Source organism: Ascaphus truei, chromosome 10 (assembly GCF_040206685.1).
Source record: "Ascaphus truei isolate aAscTru1 chromosome 10, aAscTru1.hap1, whole genome shotgun sequence".
Classification (NCBI taxonomy): Eukaryota; Metazoa; Chordata; class Amphibia; order Anura; family Ascaphidae; genus Ascaphus; species Ascaphus truei.
Window position 1 is genome coordinate 31245191 of NC_134492.1, and position 24654 is coordinate 31269844.

General features: G+C 40.7%; 1 protein-coding gene across 1 annotated transcript in view; it reads right to left on the reverse strand.

Moving 5' to 3' along the window:
• Positions 1-441: 441 nt before the first annotated feature.
• Positions 442-24654, reverse strand: part of ALG14 (ALG14 UDP-N-acetylglucosaminyltransferase subunit) — a 32690-nt gene continuing 8477 nt past the window's right edge. Inside the window, exon 4 of the mRNA XM_075616456.1 lies at positions 442-860. Within this exon, the coding sequence (XP_075472571.1) occupies positions 630-860 (231 nt within the window). The 3' untranslated portion in view covers positions 442-629. The remainder of the gene's footprint in view (positions 861-24654) is intronic.

Below are 24654 nucleotides of genomic sequence, written 5' to 3' on the forward strand. Positions count from 1 at the left end.
GTTGGTTACAGGCTTAAAAATACTTTGGCCAAAGAATTTTGACTAAATGACCCTTACTTATGAGAAAACTCAAGTATTAAACTATATAATTTATCATCATATTGGATGTAGAATTGGGGCTTATTGTATTTTGTTGTATACATTGGGTCACAATCCCAGTAGCACAAATGTATATAGTGTGGTGGGTTTGGGTTCTAAACCTGCAGGGGTTGTGTGTGTTCCGCCATTACAAATGCACAATTATAGAATGCATTGAGAATAACAGACAAGAAGCACACAGCTGAAATCTCATGATGGCATTTAGGCAGGTTGGCAATACTGCATGCATAGGTCAGTTTACAGAGAAGATTACATAAATATTTTATGTATGTAAGAAAAACAACTTAATTGTCGGAATCATGTTCATACAAAATACCTGTACATAAAGAATATATCAAACTGTACAACATAAAAATATATTTATCCAAGGGGAATACAGTTTTCATTGACAAATTCCAGCATCATAAGTCTTGTGGTCCAATGTTTGTAACTAAGCACTATACAGTGCATAGATGTTTATTTCCAACACAGATAGTTTGTGCAGAATCGCGACGTTGGTATCAACATATTTAATGTTGTCAGTTTCTTTATTAAATTATTCTCCCGAGATATACAGACTTGGGGTATTTGTCCTTGAGACGAGGCCACTGAACAATAAAGTAGTCGGAGAAGTGGTAGAGAAATCTTCCAGACAGGGACAAACTTTCCACGCGACAGATGCTTTCTACATAGACAATGATTACTTTCTTTATACCAAAGATTCCAAGGAGAAGTGCAGACAAACAAACAGGAACACACGTCCCGGGACCGTTACATAAGACCTAGGAGAAAAAAAGAAAGAAAAAACGTGTTAAGTCAAAATAGGATATAAACTCTTAAAGCTTAGTATGAGAGGTCACTTCTCTATTACCAATCAATAGTCCGGTGGGACATTCTTGTATCACATTTGTTGCGTGAGAGAGAGAGAGAGAGAGAGAGAGAGAGAGAGAGAGGGCGCGAGAGAGAGAGGGCACGAGAGAGAGAGGGCACGAGAGAGAGAGGGCGCGAGAGAGAGAAGGCACGAGAGAGAGAGAGAGAGGGCGCGAGCGAGAGAGAGAGAGGGCGCGAGAGAGAGGGCGCGAGAGAGAGAGAGAGAGGGCGCGCGAGAGAGAGAAGGCGCGCGAGAGAGAGAGAGGGCGCGCGAGAGAGAGGGCGCGCGAGAGAGAGGGCGCGCGAGAGAGAGAGAGGGCGCGCGAGAGAGAGAGAGGGCGCGCGAGAGAGAGAGATAGAGGGCGCGCGAGAGAGAGGGCGCGCGAGAGAGAGAGAGGGCGCGCGAGAGAGAGAGAGGGCGCGCGAGAGAGAGAGATAGAGGGCGCGCGAGAGAGAGAGGGCGCGCGAGAGAGAGAGGGCGCGCGAGAGAGAGAGGGCGCGAGAGAGAGAGAGGGCGCGAGAGAGAGAGAGGGCGCAAGAGAGAGAGAGGGCGCGAGAGAGAGAGAGAGGGCGCGAGAGAGAGAGAGAGAGGGCGCGAGAGAGAGAGAGAGAGGGCGCGAGAGAGAGAGAGAGAGGGCGCGAGAGAGAGAGAGAGAGGGCGCGAGAGAGAGAGAGAGAGGGCGCGAGAGAGAGAGAGAGAGGGCGCGAGAGAGAGAGAGAGAGGGCGCGAGAGAGAGAGGGCGCGAGAGAGAGAGAGAGAGGGCGCGAGAGAGAGAGAGAGAGGGCGCGAGAGAGAGGGCGCGAGAGAGAGAGAGAGAGGGCGCGAGAGAGAGAGGGCGAGACAGGGAGAGAGAGAGAGAGAGGGCGAGAGAGAGGACGAGAGAGAGGACGAGAGAGGGGGAGAGAGAGAGAGAGGGAGAGAGAGGGAGAGAGAGAGAGAGGGCGAGGGCGAGAGAGGGCGAGAGAGAGAGACGCCGATAGATATTTTTATAGCTGTACAAACTCCCCATCCAAAGCACACCAAGAAGTTCTGTTTTGTATAGAACACCTATTGTTATTGTTGGGGGTTTTAATCATGAGATCATAGCTAAATAAAATAAGAATTCTTCAGTGATTCCTAAATTGGAGTCATTTGTGTTGCGTTATAGGAAATTCAATGTGTCCATATTTCAAGGGCTCTGCAAAAATGATTCTATACCAATATTTCTGTGATATTGAAAACTATTTGAGAATTTCCATTGAAGTTTTTGCTTAGAGTAAAAATGAAAAATAATTCTGTACCAAGCTTTAAGAATTTGATAATCCCAGCCCCTTCATCAGTTTCCTATTCATCTAAATATACCCACTGGCAAAGCAGCTAATGGTAGTTCCAGGAATAAGCGAGTTAACGTGCCTATTCTAGCATTCCCCAACAAGTGGACGGTGGCTTCAAAGCATACTATATGCCAGGGGTGCGCAAAGTTTTTAACCTGCGCCCTCTCCCCCCGCCTGCTTACCTCCCGGGTCGCGCCCCTCCTCCTCGGCGTCAAATGACGTAGCGGGGTCATTGATGTCATATTGCCATAGCAACGAGACGTCACCCAACCCCGGGCGTCATTTTATGCCGTTACTACAACTACACGTCGCCAAAGACCAGGTAGGAGAAGCTGCAGAAGCCTTGCGTGGTTCCCCACCCCGCCCCAGCATTTAAATGCCTTGGGGAGAGCGCGGGACCTCTGCAGCAGCCGCGCCCCCCCACTTTACGTACCTCTGCTATATGCTGTCATAAGAGTCAATCTAGGCGTTTGTAAGAATCCTCATAAGAGAGATAGATGATCCTTATAATGAGATGTGCAAAAACATTCACTGCCTTTTAATAGATCAGGAAAATAAACTAAGCACACAGAAAAAAAACAACTATTGTGAATTTTACGCACAGAACAACATTTACCCCAAAGTTTATGAATATATAGGCAATTTCCCAACCCCAAAATTGACACATTTTGCATTATTGGCTCTCAAGCTTTTTAGATTGTAGACCCTCTGCCAGAAAAAATGTTCCATGACCAAATTAATACAGGTTATTGCCTACTCAGACTAGTGCTAACAAAACCATTTGACCAATCCCAGTTTAGTATTCTGAGCTCATGTGGGTACTGTGCACTTAGTAAGCCCCCAACGTACACATCAGTGTGTGTAGGCAATGCGAGTGGTACAACGGACAATCACCATGGGAGCTTCCAAAGTCGAACCGCACAACGTCTTGCAGAGGTATACGCAAAGCTTTGTGGGTTATGACTTTAGTTGCCAATTACGGCGATCGTTTCTGAACAACCCACGCTGAGGTGATGTTTGGTGCCTTACCAAGCGTGCAGGCCCACCACGGCCTCATAAACCCACTATACCGCTTGGGAATCCACCATTATATTTGTTTAGGGCGAGCCCCTTGCCGATACCTCGCAAAACCTTAGGAGTTTGTGAACCACCAGTAGGGAATCACTGGTCTAGAACTAGGTTATTTCAACTGCACGTTTGGGAATCCCAATATTATTGGTAAAAATGTTGTATGACAGCAGCAGCTATAAAAAAGTAGGATGTTCAAACATTTTTTTGTGCAAAACAAAAACAGAGACTGAAAGGTATGTTCATGTTTTTGTTTTCTTTAACAACCTTCTAAATAATTGGACATTACAGGTATAATGCCATTTCCCCTTGTACTTATCGGATTCTTTCAAAGTACTGTGGCCACATTACTCCTATAGCTGTATTACAACTAGGCATTTTATCCCCACGAATTATTAAACTGGTTACTTAAATTGGATGTTGAAAAACAGATCAATACGTGGAGGCTGTCTCAAACTGTCTCAAACTAGTAATTAAGATAATAGCAGCTAACCCACTTCCTTCTCCATTTTACACGCTTGCTGATTACTAACCAAGGTGTGGTTCGGAACAGTAAATCTGTGCTGAGCTAAATTCTAGCTCCCCAATAATATTATAATTATTCTGATGACAGCATTACAAAGTAGGTTGGGGAGATTAGAATCTAAAGCCCTGTAATACTTTGTCACTTTCTTGGAAGGTGATAAAAATGTCTGAGAAAGTCATAAGAGCTGCCACGGACACGGCTGTAGTACTGTACTATAATCCGGGAGCACTATTCAGGGTCCTTCATCAGTTATCTGATGAAAGGACCCAGAGAGGTTCGAAAGGTTGTAACATAACTACTTATTGGTCCAATAAAAGGTATTTATACCACCTACTCTCCCTCTCTCCTTTGTTACTACAAGGAGTGAATGCATTCTGCCGTCAATTTACAGGGTTGTTCGATAGTCTCCAAGAGTAATGTGGTTGAAAGAGAACTTTCCCCTATTTTTGGGGCAAGAGGGGAGGGATCAGGGCCACAATGCCTTGGAGCTGAAGTGTCTGTGGCACCTTGGGCACACTAGACATTTTAGCACTGAAAAAGTTAAATAATCATCATTTCAATTAGTAGGACGCTGGAGAGGCAGCTCTGTGGTAATCAGAAAGATAGATAGGGAAAAGCAGGCACCAACAGTACAGGACAAACGAAAAAATGAAAGAACATCCAAAGAGCGTGTGCCCATTAAAAAGAATTATTTAATGGATTCCAGCAAAAAACAACCACATAACGGGGTACAGAGCCCCCCACCAACGCTTTTCGAGCATGAGCTCTTATCAAGGTAATGACACTGCCTTTGAAGCAAATGAACCTGAATTCAGTTATCTTTCTTTGTAACCTTGGCAAGGCACACCATCTTCCTGCGCATAAGGCACCAAAATTAGATTGTAAACTCTACGGGGCAAAGATTTATTGTGCTTGCAAAATTCTATGTAAAGCACATACACCGTCATTTAATAAAAATAATATCTGCCATTATCATATTCCTAAAAAAAAATTCTTACAGTTATGGGTACTGTTGATAGGAGATGGCAATATATACACAAGGGTCCCCAGCACACAATTAAGAAGAAAAACAGACCAAATGTCAATGAGGAAGTCAAAGATGTATTGAAAATAGTAGCAGCTACAAAGTCAGCCCTAATACAAGGTCTGGAGAGTACATCTCATGGAGCAAAACAACAACATGGAGGGAGAGATGGGGTGGAGGGGAAACAAGGGGAATGAAACAATAAAAAACAACGAGAGGGGGAAAAAACGTACAACACACGTACAGACCAAGGTGATAAAAATATAGGGGGCGACGTTTCAGAGACTCATAAGCCCCTTCTTCATGCCCGTTCCCACAGACTGAAGCAGTCTATAGTACTTCCCTAATTTACACACTTCCAGCCAAACACCTCTCAACTAAACAGGGTAAGTATTACTGAATGGAGCTAATAGACCTAGTCTAGGCAATCGCAGTCAGCCTGTCCTATAGAGATAAGAACATATGCAGTGACTCAAAAGTATCTAAGGCCTCGTCCAGGGTGGCGCTGAGCGGGCGGGTGCGCTCATGCTGGCCGCGATTAAACACATTGCGGCAATGTGTGTGGCCAGCGTGAGCAAGCGCCTGCTCGGCGCTTAGAGCAAGCAAATTTGATTTTGCTGCTCGCAAGCGCATCATGTGAGCGGTTCGCCCAACCAGAGCGAACCAGCTCCGTGACGTCGTGGCTGCGCACCCCAGACGAGCGCGCGCCTAGCCAACTACGAAAAACCCGGCCAAGCAGGGTGCAGCGCACGGGCGCCAGCGCGCCCATTCCCTGCCTGGCCGAGGCCTTAGCATACAGCCTGTGTTAGTAGGCTACAAGCATTGCTAAATCCTATGCATCAAAGTAAATAACTAGTCACCAAATGGTAGCAAAAACTACACTGTATATTGATAGAGCATAAGGATGAACATGAGACAGCTATAAGGACGTAGATATAAGTAAACAAGGCAAAAATTGAACAATACGAATCCTCTGCTGTGGTAGAGCTGTGGCTCTATCAATATAGTGTAGTTTTTGTTACCATTTGGTGACTAGTTAGTTACTTTGATACATAGGATTTTGCAATGCTTGTAGCCTGCTAACACAGGCTGTATGCTTAACAAAAACAATACAAACCGGCGCCTACAAAGGTATCCAAAATCAGTCTGATTAAAGTCCAAGTGCAAATATATTTATAGCGTTTAATTTTTTATCAATTGTGTGTTTTATTTTGGATTAAATTAGCTCTTCTTTTTCAGCCTTGCTTTCTACTGTCTATTGTTGTTAGTGGTGTTTTGTCCTGTGTTTGTGGTACATGTTTGTTTGATCCACAGTATTACACTATTATCTCTTTTCTTTATTCCACATATCACGAGTCAAGTGGCAGTGGACTCATTCAAGTTTGGAATCACAGAAGTTCAAGTGCATCATTGAAACAGTTATTTCACTTGGACTTTAATCAGACTGATTTTGGACACCTTTGTAGGGGCCGGTTTATATTGTTTTTGTTGTGGTTTTGTTTGACTTAGTTTTGGGTCAATTATTCCTGGCAGTCTTGCCCAGTAATTACTGGGTATATTTGAGTGTTAGATTATTAGCTTTCACTACACACTATATATATTATTTAGCTTTTAGCGCTATTTGCACCAATCTTTTTCTTCAGGCTGTATGCTTAGATACTTTTGAGTCGCTGCATATGTTCTTATCTCTATAGGATAGGCTGACTGACATTGCCTAGACTAGGTCTATTAGGTTCATTCAGTAATACTTACCCTGTTTAGTTGAGAGGTGTTTAGTTGAGAGGTGTTTGGCTGGAAGTGTGTAAATTAGGGAAGTACCATAGACTGCTTCAGTCTGTGGGAACAGGCATTTGAGGCCCGAAACATCGCCCCCCCCCCCCCCCTATATTTTTATCACCTTGGACTGTATGTGCTGGGGAGATATATATATATATATATATATATATATATATCTGACTCCTCTGGGGGGTTAGAGGTTCCTCCCTGCTCCTGTGCACCTTATCACCTAGCACACAACTTTTTGTTGATTGGAGATGGAATCGGAGCTCATAAGACATTCAATAGCAAATAAGTGGTTTAATGAATCGCTGGATTAATTTTTCTGCCCACACACTGAAATGGGTAAGGAGCATTTAGAGTCTACAATAAAAACTTGAAAGAAAACAACATCTAAAGAGGGGAGCATTCCAGAAATACAGCTGTAGTTGTTGCTACAGAACGGTCAAGAGTCGAAAATCCATCATTTAACAAATTCCTTTTTATTTCTAAACTCTGTTTAACATGCTGCGTAAATGCTGCCAGAAGACATCCAAGAATTTATCTGTTTCACCAGTAATCGCACTATATTCTATATAAGGAAAAGTACATCTAATGGTGATCTCATTTTACACGCAAAACATGTGCAACTCAGACTTCAGTGTTCTGTAGTTAAATACCTCAGCAGTATTCTTATTTCCGAAATATGGGTGATTTGCCTACATATTAAAAAAAAGCCCACTACTCCAATAAAAGTCTGAGGATTGATAGACTGACGTGGTACAATATATGTGAATGTGTGCCCATGTATCTTCCTTTGCTTGTACTGTTGAGAGATATGGTCAGTGTAATTACATCCACTGTTGGTACAGTCTGTCACAGTGACTTATGCGCATTTATGTCAAATCTGCATCAGCCAGATGAATAAATGAAAGCGATCTGCACTGACTGACAGGAGTTAATAGAAAAGCGATCTGGATTTGGTTGAAAATAAAATGAATGAATGACCTGCATCAGTTAGCACGAAAGAATGGATGAAAGAGTTTAGTACATGGGGAGGGGGCAAAGGAGTGATAGCATTGCACAGTCACACGTCATTACATTTACCATGAGTGCACAATGGGTGAATGAATGCAAGGGTTTTGGATTAACCTAATAGTGCGTCTAAAACCTCTCTACAGGGAACCCCTTCCATGTCATCGTTTCAGCAACCATTCAACAATATGCTAAATGTATGCAAGTGTTCCTGCTAATTCACTGGTTATTCCCAAATCCTGGACTGGTTGGGCTTCTCTATGTCTGAGAAACACATACAGTAGGTCAGGAGTGGCCAACTCCAGTCCTAAAGGGCCACCAACAGGTCAGGAATGTTGACATGTTTTTGGAGAACGATTGCTGCAGCATAATATTGACTGACTGTATTTTGTGAGCAGGGTCCGTTGCTGAGCCAATATTGAAAATAAACCTAGTTATCTATGTAAAGCCCCTAATTTGTATTCAGCATTTCTGAACCAAAGTTGTGAGCACGTCAGACCTACCCCAACGGTTTCAGAGTCCTTACCCATAAGCTACACCAGGGGTGGCCAACTCCAGTCGTCAAGGGCCACCCACAGGCCCGGTATTAGGGATATCCCTGCTTCAGCACAGGTAGCTCAATCATTCTGACTGAGCCACCGATTGTGCCACCTGTGCTGAAGCAGGGATATCCCTAATACTTGGCCTGTTGGTGGCCATCCCCTGACGTAGGTGAACACTAGAAAGATTCTAAATAGGGTAAATGAGGTAAAAGTAATGGTAATGTGTATTAACACCTTCAATGACTTAACAGAGCACCCTGCACTTCATGGGCGAAAAAAAAATCCCAGCATTGACATCTATGGCGAGAATGAGAAATCAGGAGCCTTATGAGATATACTGCGCTGATACAGGTCACGCATAGCCAACAGGGCAGTAAACAACGATCTACTGGATGACCTAATGTCACAAAGAATTGTAAAGATCAGCTGAAATGTATCCTATACAGCGGTTTAAAGAATGCAGAAAGCATGGGAGAACTTATATTTAACTTTGTACTGATGAAACTCAATTCGGAGTATGACCTACACATTCATTATTTTTGGCACTCAAATTATACATTTATTACCCTTAATGAATGACATCTGTGGTTCTGGGAAATAAGTCAACTTTTCAGCCATGAAAAGGATTCTGTTTGCCTACCACACGGTTTTATGACTTCTATTCATTGTACAGTCTCACAGCATTTCCAAATCATGGTATTTTAAGGGCTCTATGGATTGACCAACGCTTCTATTTTAGCTCGGGCCGTGCAGCAGTCTACAAGGAGGTCTTCAAATGTATGTATGATTTGGAGCAAGTGGAAAAGTCTTGGGGGAAGGGAAATAAGAAAAAAAGGAACAACATAACACATTGGTATCATTCCAGACTGCCTGTTATTAAACCAACCGTGATGGCAAGCTGCAAGTTATTTGTACAACAAAGGCGCACGCACAATACAAAACAATAGAATATTGTGGGATTTATGTTTTCCCCATATATGTTCGCTTTTGATGTAATGCTGTATGGGTAATATTTAGGATATCAATAATTGGCTCACGTAGGTTTATGATTGCCTTAAATTGATTGTGGATTACACTGTAGACCACGGGTAGCCACCTTCAGTCATCTAGGGCCACCAACAGGTCATGTTTTAAGCATCCCAGCTTAAGCACAGGTGGCTTAAGCAGTGGCTCAGTCAAATTGACTGAGCCACTGATTAGGCCACCTGTGCTGAAGCAGGGAGATCTCCAATACCTGGCCTGCTGGTGGCTCTTGAGGACCGGAGTTGGTGACTCCTGCTGTAGACTGAACAACATGTAAAGTTAATAGGGTTATTAAAAGTTTAAAAATAAGATCTTAGCCCTGGACGGGCATTGATAATTTATAAGAATAGTAATAAAGCGTACAAAATAATAACGGGTATTGTCCCTTCTAAATATATAAAAATGGGAACATGTATAATTACTGAAATTTTGAAGTCACCGTGGAATGTAGTCGCAATGTGCACTATTTGTATTATTTTATACATTTGTGTGTGTATATCTATAAATTCCTGTGTGACTAAGTGGGATGTACTTTATGGCGTCTAAAATGATACTTGGGATTGACTTGAACAGGTGTATAATGGGAATAAGAAAGATCACTAGGTTTGCAGAGGGATGTCATTTTTTATTTACCCGACGAAGGGGTTAAACTCCCCGAAACGTTGTGGAATAGAGTTTTTTGCCAATAAATAGGCAACACAGATACTAAATGTTTGAGAATGTTTTATTTGCTGTGCGGCGGATAAAACGACACACATACACACACAACTTTGGTTTACTGCTTAAAAGGTAAACACAATTATCGTTGCCTGTTTTATTGCATTTTAGAGTCACATTTTGTCCTCAATTAAATCACAAACTTCCTTAACAATTTAGCTTAGTTCAAAGCTTTACTAGCCGCATTGATCCAGCAGAAGTGTAGAATTGTTGCGAGACTTTTCAATGCACCGACAACCAATGACAGTGTCTGGACATTTTGCAACTCTGCCGGTCTCTGCTTTGAGTACACTGATTTCATGTGTTGCCTGATAAATTTCACACGTTTGTTTAGTGCACGACACTGCAGATTTGGCATCTTCAATGACACTTCAAAAAGGGGTTAAAAGTGCATTTATGACATTATCGCATGTGTCAAGTAGCCCATGAAAACAACTTGCAGAAATAGTTTGCTTATGCAGTCATAGCAAGGCCTGAAAAAACAGGCACAAATAGCCAATATCCTGAACTGAAGAAAAGTCCATACATTTGGAGCTTAATTGCATATTTGTTGAATGTGCATATAATATATGCATGTCATCAATTAAATAAAATAGGCATTTCCTGGTTCATTCTGCATGAATGTTTCATTAGTATATATTGTGCTAAGAAGTCTGTGAATCTGCTTTTGGTTGAGTCAAGTAATTTTTTTCCCTTTTCTTTATTGTTGAATATGTCTGACTGTATGTATCTTCCCCGCCCCCCTTTTTTTTGTAATCACTACAGAGAATAAACTAATCTGCAGTTTTACTGGTAATTACACATAGCAAAGGCTTATTTACTTAAAGCAGCGATACTACTTCTCCCCCCCCCCTTCTTTTTATATGTAAAGTATGTGTCAATGTATAAGTCTACATTGTTACCTAAACTGGCGATCGTTTGGTGCTCGTTATAAATCTGTAAAAATCCTGATTGTTTGCCTAACGTAATGGCTGCCTTTTAGTTTCAATCAAACCTTCAGTGTAACTCAGCAGCGACAATCTATCCTTATATTACCAAGGTAACAATCTAATGTTACAGTTTACAGCTCAAACGGCTGAGAACATTTGCAACAAATTATCACAAACAGGAAAGTATAGCAAAGGCCTTGCATTGTTTGGGAAGTGGACTAAAACCCGCTGTAGAAATCAAAAGATGCTTTAAAAACATTAAAAATGGCATTAAGAGATGAATATGAAAAACAAACCGGTCACTATTATCCAACTACAGAACCGATTAAAAAAAACCAAAAAAACCCCATAACATTTCACATGTTTTGTTGCTTTAACACTTAATAAATGTCCTAAATGCACCGAAATGTAGTCAGTGTTTATAGCAGGTTTTAGCGGACTTCAGAAAAGAACTCCCGCAACACATACGTTTTTAAAAAAGTCAGCTACATCTTGTACTTATTTATAACACTTTGACATTTGTACATCACCTTTGCTTCAAAGACGTGAGGAACAGAAGTACAAAGTAAGGTCTGTTACATTTTTAACATTTTTTTAATAATAAGGAACATATGTTTCAGCTTTGCTCTTTTATACACGGTCTGCCAAAAGACATACAAAAATTCATTTCAGTATCACCAGTAATCTCTCTGCATTCTATATAAGGAAAAGTACATCTAATGGTGATCTCATTTTACATACAAAATATGTGCAAAATAAGACTTCCGGGGAAGTGTTTTGTAGTTTAGTAGCTCAGCAATCACTTTTAGTCTAGACCAGGGGTGACCAACTCCAGTCTTCAAGGGTCACCAACAGGTCAGGCTTTCAGGATATCCCACTTAAGCACAGGAGGCTCAATTAGTGCCTCAGTCGTTGATTGACCAACCTGTGCTGAGGCAGGGATGTCCTGAAAACCTGACATGTTGGTGGCCACACCTGGCCTAGGTAATGTCAGGATGTTGACAACTCTGCTGCAGCTCAAAGTGTATTTGGAAATTCTGATTAAAAGATTTAGTAAAGAACAGATTAAAATCCTATATTCATGCAGCTCACAATGTTGCTTAATGTAGGAAATGAACAATGTCAATGCAATCTTAACTGCTGTCTATACGTAGGAATATCAGGTAAGGTGAGTGATGTATGGCTGCCAGGGTTTTAAACCTTTTCTTCATTTGCACAGTACCACTGGAATACCATAAAATCATTCACTTTACTGATATTCCCCTACTGAAGTGGAAGGACGGGCACCTGCTGATCAAGATGGGAATTGTGAGTGCTCATATTTTCTCTCCATATATGTAGGACTAAAACAGAAGTTAGAACTACAGTGTTACACTCATCTGACATGAATGGTTTTTAGAACACAGCCTTTCAGCAGCCTTCCTGTTATTGTTACATTTAAAAACCTAGATCAGTGTTTTTCAACAGGGGTCCCTAGGAACCCTTGGGTTCCCCGGGCATCCCTAAAAAGGTTCCCAGCAATTTTCAGGTCATTTGAAAATTGTACCAAATACAGAAGAATTTTTCAATGCATCGGATTTCAGACGTGCTGTTGGAGAGGGTTGGGGTTCCTTACAATGCATCTGATCTCAGACACGCTATTAGAAAGCGTTGGGGTTCCTCAGAATTTCACACAGGTTTCCTTCACCAAAAAAAAGGTTGGAAACCACTGATCTAGATCCTAAATTATGAAAACAATACCCAACAGCAGAAGAAAGAAATACACAGATCTTAAAAATAATTAGGGCTTTTGTTATCTGAGGAAACAGTGCAGCAGGGAGTCCAAAGCTACTGTAAATCTTGGCTTCGCTATACTGTATCGCAAAGAAAAGCTTTAATGGACCTAATGTTTAACAGGCTCTGGCAGGGATAATTGGAGTAGAACCCCCGAAATGGATCAATGGAGAAGTACAAATAACCCTTTGGGTGCCCAATGCCTACATCATGGGGATTGGCACTCCAGGGGCCCCGTTACAAAGTAAGAATCTATTTGCTCAGTTTTGTAGGGGAGATCCACAGGAATGCAGAATGCGATCCATCAGGAAGAGAAATGGAAGGACTCGTCCATTCAGTCAACAGCACTCTGGTGCTACGGCTCACCCGGCACTCAAAGGGTTAAATGTATATTTTGATCTGGACCTGGTGCTCCCCTTTCCAGGGCCACGGTTTCTGGGGAACCCATCATACTCCTCCAGGAACCGCACTACCCCAACTTAGTCAATAAGGGCCAACGGGGCACAAGCATCAAGCACTGGTACTAGTTATGTCACCCATTCTGGCGTTCTCCTATTCAACTGGAACGGGCACGATAACCCGTAACTGGTGCTTGATGAATGTGGCCCTATGTCCTCTATCCAATGTAGTGTGTGTGAAGCTTTCTTCTCCATGCAAGGAAAGATTTAAGCCTCATTCTTTCAAGAACACTTCCCTAACAATGAGAAAACAGCTGCACATCATCTTCAATTGGTGCTAAAATCCCCCACTCAATATAGTGGGAAGCAAGTTAGCACACAACTAATGATTCACTAACTTCCATTCCAGTGCATTACCCTTATTGTGGTCATATAGAAGAGGGTGGGTGGGGGAGGGGGTGAAATCCAAACTGCTGCCCAAAATTCGAACTCTCCAATCAAATAAGTCGAATGCTGCAAGGTCAACTCTAGGACCGATATCATTAACCCCTTCTCTGCCACACATTGCAAAGCGAGATTAAAGAAGGTGTTTAAAATGTAACTACAGTGTTGTCACCTGGAAGGTACAATACTCATCTAAGGGTCCCGAAATTATCCAAAGATGTTTACTTAGCTCTGTTGACGGCACAATGTCTAATGCCTCTATTTAGTTTGCCATGTGGCATCCAAGGGCTGGTAGAGCGTTCAACTATTCAAATTAATGAGACTAAAATCTCCTACAGATTTGGGAACCAGCTTCATGGCATCCTGAAGGACAGATCAATGTCACTTGCAGTCTGTAGTTAATTCTGTAAAACATACTTGTGTTTGTAAAGTAATTCTAGGCAATGATATGTTTTTGCCTTCAAATAGCTAACCAACGGTGTACCTCGCTGAGTCCCACAGAGACGGTGAGTGAGCAGTATTAAGGGATGCAAATGTGCATTCTGACATCAAGATGATGCCAAGATTTAATTATGCTTCCCGCTGTGTCTATTTATTAAGGTAATTTATGTCAACTTTGCATTACTGACGAGGCATTATTGAGGCACTTAGCAGAGGAGTTGTTGGCACGATGCTAAAATAACAGGTATCAAAGTTTCCGCCTGTAACTATAGTGGATTACATTTTTTATTGCATCAGTTTCATACTGCAACATTGCAGGTGGTGCCCCAAAGAGATCAGCTTCAGATGTAAAATAAATAAACACGTTTCAAACATTTGTATGAACTGACGCTAGAAAAATCCTTTAACCACAACAAATTGCAATGCCCCACAGAGTATTTCTTAGGTACAGCAGCAATTCTTTTTAAAGCACCTAAAATAAAATGGCAGGAATTGAGTTTATTCTACATAGATTTTACTAGTGTAACCGCTCTGATGCGACCAGGACATGCATGAAGCACAGATCTGCAAACAGAAAAATAAGAGAGACATTATTTCTCCCCCATATTTAATCCAGCTATGGAAAAAGGAAGCAAAGCATCCACGTATAGTTGGAGTTTCACTTTCCATATAACCATTAAAAAAATGACTTTACTTTATTTTTAACCCTCCCGGTAATGCCTTGCTGTCTCTCGTCCCTTCTACCGCACCGTACTCTTTCCTCCATCATGCCCTGCTCCTCTTTCCACTCCCTGCCTTACTGTCTGCTCCTCTCTACACTCGTACTGAGTCTGCACACTACACTCCCTCCACTAATCGGTCTCCTCCCTCTACTCAACTTGCCGTCTCTCCTGTTTGCACTACCTCCTGCTCCATGTGCACTGCTCTCCATTCCCTACTCGTCATCATCCCTCTGTCTCCTCCCCTCCTTGCCATCTTTGTCTCCTCCTCTACTTGCTGTCTATCTCCTCTCCCCATTGCCGTCTCTCCTCCCCTCCCTCATACGCTGCTCCTCTGCGCTCCCTGCTCCTCTCTGTGCACTCTTCTCTCCTCAGCCTCCTCCTCATCTTGCTGTCTTTCCTTCCCCATGTGCACTGTTCTCCGCTGTCTGTCTCCACCCCCATCATGCTCTAAACCTCTTTGCAATCTCCTCCTCTCTCTTTGCACTCCCTGCCTAACTGTATACGCTCCTCTCTGTGCATACTACACTCCATCCTCTCCTCTTCTTGCTCTCCACTGCCATTAACATTCCCCCCGCCTGTGTTTCTTGGGCGAGTGAGAGGTTGCTCAATCTATCACGGGAGGGGGGGGGGGGGGGGGGCGGGAGATGATGCATGTCTGTAGTGTGTGTATGTGTGTCCGACAGTGTGCTTTTTCCACTTTACAAAGACAATACAGTACATGGAATTATATTAATACAATAAGCGCCAAGTTAGAAAATAGAAAAGAAAATCGCTGCCCCGGAGAGCTTACAATCTACAATCATTTAGTATTTTTTTTATATATCATTATTATTGTTGTTTATTTTCAGATGTTTCATATTACACATTAACCTATTTTCATTCATTAATATTAGCACCATATTATTTTAATTGTAACTTTTATATATTCTTATATTTACATTATTTTCACATACATTTTTCTAATTACACAGCATTCATTTAATAGATTATTAATATATTATTCATGATATATGCACGTTTTATAACATTATACCACATATATTTTGTTTGTTTGTCCTTGTTTTTTCCATCTCAGACTCTAATTTTGTTATTTTTGTGATGATTCACCATGTGTTATTTATATTTGTTTTACATTTTTGTATCTGTAATTCGTGGTATGTTACCAGTCAAAATACTAATATGAATGGTCAGTAAAGTGAATATATACAAAAGTGTCTATTAGTTCCGCGGGCCTTCTCATGATTGGCCAAATTTCATTCCCTAGTTACTTCAGTCTATTTAAAACCCACTTCCTGGCATTGCTTTCATCAATATACCCTTGAGAAAAATCACTGTACAAGCAACGAAACGTGTTGGGTAAACGTCAATGGACACAAGTGACATCAATACACCATGGAGTGTGCATCTACTCTCTCCTATAGATTTGTCCTTCGGATGTGGTGCATCCTCAAGAAAGCTTATTGAAGTATTTAAACTTTATACTTATTACTTTATATGTTTTGTCAATTGGATGTAGCATTGGGCACCACTGTCTTTTGTTTGTATACATTGGCCACGCTCAGTAGCACTCTTTTTGACAGAGACATATAGATAAAAAATATGGTGGGTGTTGGAGTTAGAGCATGCTGGTAATGTGTGTGTTCCTCAAGAAAGCTGCCAGAAGACTCCATTATTCATCTATTTGTACATTTTTATATATATTGGAGGGGATTATTGGATTTATTTTTTCTCTTACATTCCCATTCCCCACTATTTCTCTCCCGTGGCCCATTTTTCATGTTGTCATATTTGTCACTATATTTAGCATACACTTGGTTCACTCATTGACTTATGTGCTTTATTGACACCGATTTTGGCCTTTATATTAATAGTGATCTATATAGCTTATTTGCATCACAGATGCACATTTACTATTTGTGATAAATAAAAACACACATACACGTGTGTGTGTGTGTGTGTGTATGTGTGTGTGTGTGTGTGTGTATGTGTATACACAATTTTGTTTTAGGGGGAAGGGGCAACGGGGAGAGAGAGCACTGCACTTTCACACAATGTTAAAATGGATAAAGTCTGATGACATTTGCACAATAAGCCATTTTTAAAGGACAGGTTTTCAAAGTGATCAAAGAAAAGGAACAGAACACATGGAACTAAGAATCATTATGAATAATGTATCACAAGTGCTTTAGAGCCCTGTAAAACATTGCAATGAAACATGTTACAGGCACTACAGCTAACGAAGGAATGTAGCATCATAGAAGTTACCATAATGAACAGTGGTTAAAATGTATTCTCATAGGTGCATCTACAGTACTGTACTTGCTTTCCTCCCAATAGAGACAATGATATCAGTGTGTTTAGAAAGCTAGCTCCAAACAGAAATGCTTGTGGACTTGCAGGGAAAATCTAATTTTCATTCACCTGACAAAAGGAGGTGCGACCCCAGAAACAATATAAATAAAGAACATGAAGCACAGCAAAGTTTAATGTGATTACTTTGTGCGGCAAAGACCACTTTCTATTGCTGGGAAATCTAATTTTGGAAATTTGCATAGTGAAGAGAAGGAACAGCTCAATGAGTAAAGACACAGAGTTTGAAACAATGACACAGAGTTTGAATCAGGGGACCCTGGGCAAGTCACATTATCTCCCTGTGCCTCAGGCACTCAAATCATAGATTGTCAGCTCATCTGGGCAGGGACTATGTCTATAAAAACTCCTTTGTCCTGTGTACTGCGCACTGTACTATGGGAGAAAAGTGCTATATAAAAAAAAATAATCAAGTAATTATTATTACTATTTTAAGATTATAAAGCCAGTATAAATAGAAGATAAAAACAAAACCAGCTCTAATGCCCCCAACATTTTTTCATTATTTAGCATTAGAAAACAAAAGAAATACACGTGACCTACTATTTCTGAAAAAACACACGTTTTAAGTGCAGAAGTGAAGTTTTATATTCATGTAACTAGCGTAAGTCACAGCAGCAGATCTATGCTTACAAAAAGGCAGTCAACCTTGGCAGTCACATGTTTCCGTAGGCAGAGAGGAATCCAACACCTGATTCTTGGGAATGTACAACCACATATAATAAATGTGTTTGAAAAATGAAGCAACGCTTTGTAGCAAGGCAAACCGTACGAGTATTTTTGGTACGCCTAAAAGGTTGTGTGCTCAGGCACTGCTTTTTCAAAGTGCAATTCTCAAAAATACATTAAAAATAAATAAATAACAATACATTTTCTTACGCTATCTTAAAAAAAAAGAAATACAAATAGTAATCATTGTAAGCACTGTGCAATAACTAACGACTTCCAGCATTCCAGAGATAACTGCTTATAGTGCAAAGTTGTAGTAGCCGCGTTGATCCAGATGAGGTGTAGACATGTTGTATGTGTTTTTAATGGTACACTTCGCGAGTTGTCCATAGATGAAAAGGTATCAAGACCCATAGGAACATAAATCTTATGTGTATGGTCACATATGGCACCGCACATGAATAAGAGACTTGTGTTTCAAAAACTTTGTACCCTATATCTTCTCTATGAAGAACGTACTAAGAGGTATCAATTCACAACCTACAACTTCTCAAGTACAAATATGGCTACATGAACTACATCAAAACAATACTTGGCTCTTTTAAAGAAGCAATCCAAGCTGCTGCCCCCTCCCCCCCTCCATTTAAATATGTGCATCAATACAATCCACAATAAGTAATCATTGAAGATTCAGCTTGGGGGTTCACTAAATGGCTGTCAGTGCAGCAGAAGAGGACCAAAGATGCAAAGTTCTGTGGGGAAGAACATGTGACCAGGCAGTAACCAGATAAAATGTGTGCACTGCTAGAGAGAGGGCAGGGCCTGTTCCAGAAGAGGAAGGGGATGTGACTTTGTAAGTGGTTGCTATAGAAACAAAAAATGCTTGTTACATTAAAAATGTAATTCAGTTGTTAAGAAAAAAAATGCAAGTAGTTTCTCATAGTACAAAACTGATTAAAAAAAAACAAAAAAAAAAACCCGTAGGATATTGCTTGCTCTGCAGCTTTAAGGACGTAGAAATGAACAGTTTCTGTCGTTTTCAGGGTATGTGCAGCAAAAAGGACCGAGAATACAGAGACATGTCTACCAATTTATTTTGCAGTCATTATTTTACATTCAAACAAGGAGGTTCATGGAATACTACAAGCACATCCTGGCTTCACTTCATCAGGACAGCACCCCAAAGGATGTACAGTAGATGCCAGGACACACAACTAGCCATAGAGCAGCCCCATTAGTTTTACATTTAAAAAGGTGTCATTACCGGACTATTAAGAGGCATTTCCCTTAAACATTTTGGCAGCTTTGTTTAACAAGATGTGGATTTGCATTAAAAGAAACTATAGCTTGTTGCCTACCAAGTCCTTTCAGCGGCACAGAGGTTAAACAAAATTGCCTTCATTAAAAATACTACTATAAAAACTTCTGAAGCTTTTTAAAGGGGATCTGGCAAAACCTGTGAAACGGACTCTTAAGTTTTAAGTTTAAAAAGTGGGAGCGTACAATATTTAGAACATTCTGGGAAGACCAAGCTTGAAATCGCTTTGTAACAACTGTTTAACGTAATTGCTTACACCCTGAATCCACTTGGCAACCAACACAAAAATACGTAGCACTTTTATTTGTAGTAATAGCTGCAATTATTATTATTTAAAAAAAAAAGGATAAAGGCAGAAAATGGCAGCAGAGATGTAGACCGTCACACCTACTCCTCGCCCCAAAATATGAACCAATTGAAAAAGGAATTGGAGAAATATGGTATTCGCTGTGCAATTTTCCACGTTTCCTTTTCGAAACCGGACAACATTCAGAGTGAAGCTAGAAGCAGACAGACAGGCAGGTCGGGTGAAAGAGTACCTTACTACAGGATTAGGATTTAAATCTACAAGAAATAAATATGAACAAGTCGAAATTGTGTATGAATATTTACAACTTTGTATTCAAATGTTACTAGAAAATCTTGAAGAAATTGGAATTTGTTCCACAGCTCAATAAACTGCAGTTCTGTAAGCAGACTGTCATATGATAAAAAGATAGCCTTGTTACCCAGTGTTAGAAACAAAAAAAAAAAAATAGAGCAAGCCAATCACTTGATTCCCCGCGCAGTAAAGACAAAAACGCTGTCAACGTAATACACCGTGACAAATTTATTTCTCTCAAAATGTGTAGGGCAAGGTTGAATTTAGCCATAAACTGTACTTTTACTCGTGCTAAAAAGCATGTCAATTAAATCAGCAATCAACTAGTAAAGATATAGCTCAGGGGTGGCCTACTCCAGTCCTCAAGGGCCACCAACAGGTCAGGTTTTAAGGAAATCCCTGCTTCAGCACAGGTGGCTCAGCCAGTCACGATGGTTCCTATTGGCTCCCAAGTCGCAGGAGATTTAAACCCCCCATATTGCATTACCCAGCCTGGGATGCTAACGGACGCGTCTTCTGAGGTACGCATCTTGTGAATCAGAGGCCCCCCGGAGCTGAAACTAATGTGCTTCAGCTCTAGAGACCACCTGCTTCATACCTAGAACTTTTTCACCCTTAGCATGCATTTTACCAGCACATAAAAAAGGTCAAAATCTCTCAGGAACTTGAAGCTAGGAACAGCATGGTTCAGTTCCAGGGGAAGCTCCTGGTTCCGATATAAATATTTGTCCTAGAGAATAATATGGTTTCTGGGGTAAGCCTCAGTTTTCGAGCCTATAGAAAGGCATATATTTTTTTAAATTGTATTTTACTTACACGGATAAAATAAAGTTATAATGCTTGAGAACTTGGCGGTTCCAAGAGCTGAACTTCCGTATTTAACAAGTTCAGATAATATGTAAAAAAAAATAAAAAATTAAACAAAAAAAAAAAACGGCAAGATATTGCTACTTTTAGATCCATCTTGTTCTCGAAGAGGCCACGGGAAGGTGGAAAGCATCTAAATACTCTGCATCTTTCTACAATGTACCATGACCAGTTTCGAGGGCATGACCTGCGAGGCTGCTTCTAGCTTTTTATCTGCAGAAGGGTTTCATAAGACTGAAGATTAAACAGAAATGTAGTACTGTTTCAGGACAATGACTACACTTGTACTTTTTAAATAACACACACTTGTCTCCTCCAGAACACGACTGTGCTGGGAATAGCACAGTAGATAATTATTACCCACCACACCGGAGACCGAGATTTTCCAAATGTCAGTACACAGAACAAGTTGCCATTATCGCTCTGCTGCAACAACTGGATTTTTCCAGCGTGCTCTTTATGCAACAAAGGTCTCATACAGCACATAATAATCAGAATTTTATTTACTCGATCACTACAGCTAAAGAGAGACCGAAAGAAAGCCAGCCAGCTTTGATTTAGTCAGTTCTTTATACCATTATACGTACTTGATAGTATTAGTATGGGCTGAAAGAGTAGCTCAGTGGTAATGTTACTGCCTTTGCCGTGGTCCAAATCCCAGCGTCAACTCCGTGTGACCTTGGGCAAGTCATTTTATCTCCCTGGGCCTTAGGTACCAAAAGAAGAATGTAAAATTGTAGCCTAAAAAATTGTATGCACATAGGCAGGAAGACATTCAGCTCTCACTATTGGTATTTGTTATATTGCTCTCGTAGCCGGGAGTTTTTCTTCTCATGCTTTTGTATTCATGTTTTGCAGCACAGTAATCTTCACTACAGATGAAAGAAAACGTGTACCTGATGAAGGCTAACCTCAAAGTGGGGTGCTCTTTTCTCCGTGTATCACATCACTCTGCATAAAAAAAGGCAGTTTTGCCAATCTTCTTATTTTGAGTGCTGCAGGTCACTTTGTCCCTGTATACTTCTGGATGGTCTCACGGACCGCCCTCCCACCTGTACTAGCACCGCTCCTAAAATGTAGCCAGTAGGCGAGTGCCCACCAGACCCTATCCATTCCAAAATTCTAAAAATTGTCAATTTTTACCAAAACTCATATTAATAGTAAATGTCTCCTTCATTTTGCCATTTGTGGCACAACTTTTGCAAAAAAAATTACTTAAGCCAGCAAATAAAAATAAAACCTGAAATTAAGCTTTTTATTACTAATTGGACTTCAAAACCAGTTTTGCAAAACTTTTCTACTTTGTGCATATGTCAAACATTTTTTTTTTTAAAATTCAGCATAAACATTTGCAAACAGAACTGGGATAACTTCATTGACTTCAACCTTTACATTACAACCACTGCTTACTTACAATATTATTTACACATTGTCTTAAGCACATTCATGTTTTAATAAATAATTTTAAAATTTAAATTATAATTATTACAGACAAAACCAGACAAATCCTTTCCCCTAGACCAGTGTTTTTCAACGGCGGTTCCTAAGAACCATTGATGTTTCCCGGACATCCCTAAAGGGTTCCCTGCAATTTGAAAACTGTACCAAATACAGAATTATTTACAATGCATCTGATCACAGAGTCGCAATTAGAGAGGGTCGGGGTTCCTTACAATGCATCTGATCTCAGACACTATTAGAGAGGGTTAATGTTCCTCAGAATTTCACAATATAATTATACAGTTCCTTAACCAAAAAAAGGTTGGAAGCCATTGCCTTACACATACAAAAGCGAGACAGTCATGCAAACACAAATATCACAGCTGTTTTTGTTCTGTGAGCCTTTTCATGCAATATTCTGAAGTTTTGTTACATAAAACTGAAGGAATTTATTAAACGAGACAAATATGCAGGCTCTAGGTTTAACTCACCTTCTCAAACATGACCTCAGCACAGCTTCAAATCTGTGTCAGGTTTACCATAACAAGTACATATATTATAATATATTGGAAAATCCCCAGATTTGTGGAATTAGAAAGGCGTATGACACCATGAATACAAGACACTTTTAAAGTGGCCTAAACATGAAAATGTCATCAAATGTCATATTGCAGGGGAGAGGGGGGAATTACACTAATACGGAAAGGTAGTGGACACAGCTACTGTACCACACAGTCTTTGGCTTCTTACTCCATTGTTAAGGAAAGGATTACTCGGGCTGTGAGCCAGTGTCAATCTTCCCTCTGCCCAGGCAGCTATTTTCTTGCACTAGAAGCACAAGTGATTGACTTCCCTGGATTCTTATACTTGAAATTTTAGAAAGCCTCATCCCTGGATTACTGGCTTGTGCAGTCCAGTCCCACATGGCGCTCCCATTTATGACATCACTGTCAGAACCTGTGTTTGCTTTCGAAGTCAACAGAGAGCTGCAATGAGGTCAGAGGTTGCTACCACAATAAAACAAACTTCACAGCTTTAAGGAACAGTTCTAATCCTCTGTGTATGCAGATGTATGGCGTAACCAATGTCAGAGAACAGATGTCCATATGACTTCAGCAATGGAATTCACGTTAATCACATAAGTGTCCTTCTAGCACAGGGGTGGTTAACTCCAGTCCTCCAGGATATCCCTGCTTCAGCACAGGTAACTGAAGCAATGGCTCAGACGAAGATCTGGCCTCTTGGTGGCCCTAGAGGACTGGAGTAGCTCACCCCTGTCCTAGCACCAAAGGGATTCATTATCTCGAGGTGTGAATGTGCACATAAATGTTCCTCATCATTGCTGTACAGTGGAATGGTTTGTATCACCCTAGTATAATTTATGTCTATTTTTAGAGCTCTATAGAGAGGAAGCTGCTTTTTTTTTTGTATATACTATTCACAAATTCTTTGTTTACCGCTAAGCTATTCAATCTAAAAGGTAACAGGAATCCCTGTATTTCTTCTCTAAAAACACTTTTACCTTTTAAAAACAGGTGTGAGCAGACAAAAGTTGCTCAGAATAAAAAAAATATCACGAGACAACAGTCTGCTACTTGACTCAAATGTGTAAAGTACATCAGCAACACAAAACAGATGCCAAGCAGGGCTTTTAGGTGAATGCTAAATTAATTATGCTGGCTGCCTGAAACCTCACTTCCCTTCATCTTGGCCAAGAAACTCAGGAGCCCAGGATGCAGTGATTTGTCAGGGGGCTTAATCAGAGCCCACGTTAGTGCAGTTATCTCCTATCAGATATATCTAAATATAAATGAGAGAGAGAGAAGTTTTAATAAAAAAGGTAAAAATTAGAAGGCAATAGGAATCACTCTCACAAGTGGAAGACATTGCGCATTTGATATATAACCTGATAGCAGGTGTAGGCAGCAGTCAGTTCTCTACAGCAGGCCGCAGGGAGCGGATGGTTCTGAAGTTATCAATACTCTGCATCTGGTGATCCACTGGTGGTAATAATGTCAAAGAGTTTACCCCCCACGCTGAATAACCACTCAGTGTGGACTTTCACTTTGATATTCCCCGCACTTTGTGAGTGTGATTCCAATAGCCTTCTAATTTTAACCTTTATATTAAAACTGCATACTATGGAGCATGTGCTGCTTAGTATTGTAGATGGCAATTTGCATGTGGTTAGTCCAATGAGAAGCTGCTATGTCTGCAAAATTCCGTATTCCAAGGTTTCCTTTTTGGAACTTATTTACGATTTCTGACACTTTTGCTATTTGAAAGATTTTTTTATTGTATATTACCCATATTGATTTTTTTCATACCAAGGAATTATTTTAATAATTGTTTCACTCATTTGGGTTAGATTGTGTGTGTATGTGTGTGTATGTGTGTGTGTGTGTGTATGTGTATGTGTGTGTATATGTATGTGTGTGTGTATATGTATGTGTGTGTGTATATGTATGTGTGTGTGTATATGTATGTGTGTGTATGTATGTGTGTGTATGTATGTGTGTGTATGTATGTGTGTGTATGTATGTGTGTGTATGTATGTGTATGTATGTATGTGTATGTGTGTGTATGTATGTGTGTATGTACTGCTGCGGCCCCTTTTATTCTTCTACATCCCCGAATTTTTTCGGGGATGATTTCCGAATGTCACGCACTTTGCCGCGTTCATGCCGCATTCATGCCGAGACAGCGCTAATAGCGCTAATACAATGAAAC